The sequence below is a fragment of the Mandrillus leucophaeus genome, unplaced genomic scaffold (assembly GCF_000951045.1).
Source record: "Mandrillus leucophaeus isolate KB7577 unplaced genomic scaffold, Mleu.le_1.0 Scaffold61, whole genome shotgun sequence".
Lineage (NCBI taxonomy): Eukaryota > Metazoa > Chordata > Mammalia > Primates > Cercopithecidae > Mandrillus > Mandrillus leucophaeus.
The window spans coordinates 1,810,405-1,814,445 of record NW_012106586.1 but is presented as its reverse complement, the minus strand read 5'-3'; the positions used below and the strand labels follow the sequence as shown (position 1 = coordinate 1,814,445).

Genomic DNA, 4,041 nt, shown 5'->3' with positions numbered 1-4,041 from the left:
ATCAACCCAAATGTCCATCAGTGACAGACTGGATTAAGAAAATGTGGCACATATACACCATGGAATACTATGCAGCCATAAGAAAGGATGAGTTCATCTCCTTTGTAGGGACATGGATGAAGCTGGAAACCATCATTCTCAGCAAACTATTGCAAGAACAGAAAACCAAACCCCGCATGTTCTCACTCATAGGTGGGAATTGAACAATGAGATCACTTGGATACAGGAAGGGGAGCATCACACACTGGGGCCTATTGTGGGGAGGGGGTAGTGGGGAGGGATAGCATTAGGAGATATACCTAATGTAAATGACGAGGTAATGGGTGCAGCACACCAACATGGCACATGTATACATATGTAACAAACCTGCACATTGTGCACATGTACCCTAGAACTGAAAATATAATTAAAAAAAAAAAAAGTTTACGAATTTGTGTTGGACTGCATTCAAAGCTGCCCTGGGCCGTGGGTTGGACAAGCTTGACATAGAGCATTACATATGGAAATATAGTATCATTAACTTTCAAACAATGGGTCGATAGTTTAGGTTTTGAATCTTACAGTTCCAGTTGTCTTCTGAAGCTCAGTAGTCGACACCATTGTACAAAATTCTTTCTCTTGAATTAGTGCGCACAGAGTTGCCTGAAATGGGAAAAAAAATAAATTCCTCATTTGCCTTTCCACTCTGCAGTGTCTTGGTTTAACAGAAATTCTTTTGGTGATTTTCTCTCCCCTTTCAATAAAAGTTAGAAGCCTCCCCAAAGCCCTGGCTAACCACCAGCTATGTTCCCAGAAGAAGAAAATCTGCTGGTGAGAAGGGGAGGGAAGAAGACAGAAAAAAAATAGCAAAATACATTGGTCTTCCCATAGAATAACAAACTCTGCGCCTTCTTACCTGTGTGCAGTGAGGAATGAATCCGTAGACAAGGAGTCGATCGTTGCGAAACAAGGACGGCACCTGGGCTGGGGCCTGCAGGGCCTCAGGCGCATCTGGGTTGAGTTGCTGCCATTTGACCGAGACAGAGTGGCAGCTTGGAGAACATAGCCTAGTCATTTGGTCTTCTATCTATTTATAAAAGAGGAATTATTTCTCTTTCAATGCTCCATCCAGCAAATAGTTGCTTCACATTTAAAATAAAGTATACATTCTATTCTTTGGGAATTTTATAACTCTTCGGTATTTTCTCTCACTCCTGCTACAAGGCACTTTCCCGAAAAGATTTTAAACATTATTTTATTTTATTTTAATTATTTTATTTTGAGGTGGAGTCTTGCTCTGTCACCTAGACTGGAGTGCAGTGGCACAATCTTGGCTCACTGCAACCTCTGCCTCCCAGGTTCAAGTGATTTTCCTGCCCCAGCCTCCCAAGTAGCTGGGACTACAGGCGTGCGCCACCACACCCGGCTAATTTTTGTATTTTTAGTAGAGATGGCGTTTCACCATGTTGCCCAGGTTGGTCTCGAACTCCTTACCTCAGGTGATCCACCTTAGCCTCCCAAAGTGCTGGGGTTATAGGCATGAGCCACCATGCCCAGGTAGAATTTTAAATAATAGCATGATCACATCCTTTACATTGACAAAGCATCCTGAAATTATTCCATTAGCTAATTACTGATATGCAACCTTGGTAAGAGTAGATTCCAGTACTGGAATAGATACTTCTCCAAAGAAGATACACAAAAGCCAACAAGTGCATGAAAAGATGCTTGACGTCACTAGTCATAAGGGAAGTGCAAATCAGAACCACAGTGAGATTCCATTTCACACCCAGTGGGATAGCTGTTATTAAAAAAACAAGTGCTGGCTGGGCAGAGTGGCTCATGCCTGTAATCTCAGCACTTTGGGAGGCCAAGGCACACAAAACTGCTTGAGTTTGGGATTCGAGACCAGCCTGGGCCCATGGTGAAACCCTGTCTCTACAAAAAATACAAAAAATTAGCCAGGTGTGGTAGTGTGGTCCTGTAGTCCCACCTACTTGGGGGGTGAGGGAAGAAGATGGCTTGACACCAGGATGTCAGGGCTGCAGTGAGCCAAGCTTGCACCACTGCATTCTAGCATGAGTGACAAAGTGATACCCTGTCTCAAAAAACACCAACAACAAACAAAAAACAAACAAACAAAAAGCAATAGAAAAAAAGTGGTGGCATATGTCTGTAGTCCCAGTTACTCTGGAGGCTGAGGTGGGAGGATCACTTGAGCTCAGGAAGTCAAGGCTGTGGTGAGCTAGGATTGCGTCACTGCACTCCAGCCTAGATGACCGAGCAACACTGTGTCTCAAAAACCAAAACAAACCAAAGAAAAGCTGATTGATTTCAGTCAATATGGAAAAGAAAGGAATGATGAGTGTTGGTGAGGATGTGGAAAAACTGGAATCCTGGTGCATTGGTGGTGGGAATGTAAAATCATGCAGCTGCTATGGAAGATAGCATAGCAGTTCCCCAAAAAACTAAACAGAACGACCATAGGATCCAGCAATCCCACACTACGCACGTATCCAGAATTGAAAGCAGACTCACACAGACGCTTGTATACCAATGGTCATAGCAGCATTATTCACAATAGCCAAAGGACAGACACAACCCCAGTGGCCACTGATAGGTGAACGGATAAGCAAAATGTGGTCTCTCCATACAATGGAATATTATTCAGCTTGAAAAAGAAGGGAAATTCTGACACATGCTACAACATACATGGACGTTAAAAACATCATGCTAAGTGAAATAAGCCAGACATAAAAGACAATGTCCTATGACTCCACTTATATGAGATACTCAGAATAGGCAAAGTCACAGAGACGGAACATACAGTCGTGGTTAGCAGGCGCTGGGTGTAGGAGGGAATGTGGAGTTACTGTTTAATGAGTACGTAGTTTCTGTTTGGGCTGATGAAATAGTTCGAAGACAGTGATGGTTGCACAGCATTGTGAATGTAGCTAATACCACTAAATTGTAGACTTAAAAATGGTTAAAATGACCGGGCACGGTGGCTCACGCCTATAATCCCAGCACTTTGGGAGGCCGAGGTGGGCAGATCACGAGGTCAGGAGATCGAGACCATCCTGGCTAACACGGCGAAACCCCTTCTCTACTAAAAATACAAAAAAATTAGCCGGGCGAGGTGGTGGGTGCCTGTGGTCCCAGCTAGTCGGGAGGCTGAGGCAGGAGAATGGCGTGAACCCGGGAGGCGGAGCTTGCAGTGAGCCGAGACCGCGCCACTGCACTCCAGCCTGGGTGACAGAGCGAGACTGTCTCAAAAAAAAAAAAAAAAAAGTTTAAAATGCTAAATTTTATCATAAGGAAAATTAATTTCAGCAAAACATATTTAATAATTCACTTAAAAACATCAGTCCATTATTTTTAAGGCAGAAATCAAACTATGAGCTGGGAGAATGACCTGCTGAGGAACTCCTGTGTTCCCGCTGGTGCCATCCTGAGGCAGGGCTCATACCTGCAGCAGCACTTGCCTCTTTACGGCTCCCTTCTCACTCAAGGAAACACAGATGTTCCTATTTCTTAGCCTTGGAAGAATGTGAGATTTCCAAATGTAAATATAACACCAGATGTTTAAAACACATACCTGTTTTCTCCAACTGTGCTTGGATTTTGCATTAAAATATTCAAATACTCCGGCACCACACTGGGACAAAATCCTTAGGATGTGACGATTTGCTGTAGGACTGATAACATTTCACATGTTTTAATTTTTAAGACATTGGAGAAATATTTTTGAAGTACATGTTAACAGCGTTGAGAAAGCTCACAGCTCAATAGGAGAGACGTGACGTGGGGAAGAAATGTACTCGTGTGTAGCTGAGGTTAAACAGAGAAAGAGGTAATAGGAGGAAACATCTGAAAGTTTGGCTGATTTAAGCTCCCATCTATCAGAGGACTGACTTGCCCTTCAAACAGAAAAAAAGTTGAAATTCTTGACTTTCAATTCACTGAGGGAGGGAGCAGATGACTCTAAAAACAACCCTGTAAGGTATCAGAATGTTGACAAAGATATCAACTTAATTTCCATCAATAACAATATTGCAGGCC

General features: G+C 43.1%; 1 protein-coding gene across 1 annotated transcript in view; it reads right to left on the bottom strand.

Annotated features, from left to right (window-relative positions):
- PARP4 (poly (ADP-ribose) polymerase family, member 4) overlaps positions 1-4,041 on the bottom strand; it is a 122,160-nt gene that overhangs the window by 36,901 nt on the left and 81,218 nt on the right. Inside the window, exons 25-27 of the mRNA XM_011999941.1 lie at positions 3,578-3,677; positions 896-1,066; positions 562-642 (exon numbers count right to left, since the gene is read on the bottom strand). Coding sequence (XP_011855331.1) covers positions 562-642; positions 896-1,066; positions 3,578-3,677 — 352 coding nt within the window. The remainder of the gene's footprint in view (positions 1-561; positions 643-895; positions 1,067-3,577; positions 3,678-4,041) is intronic.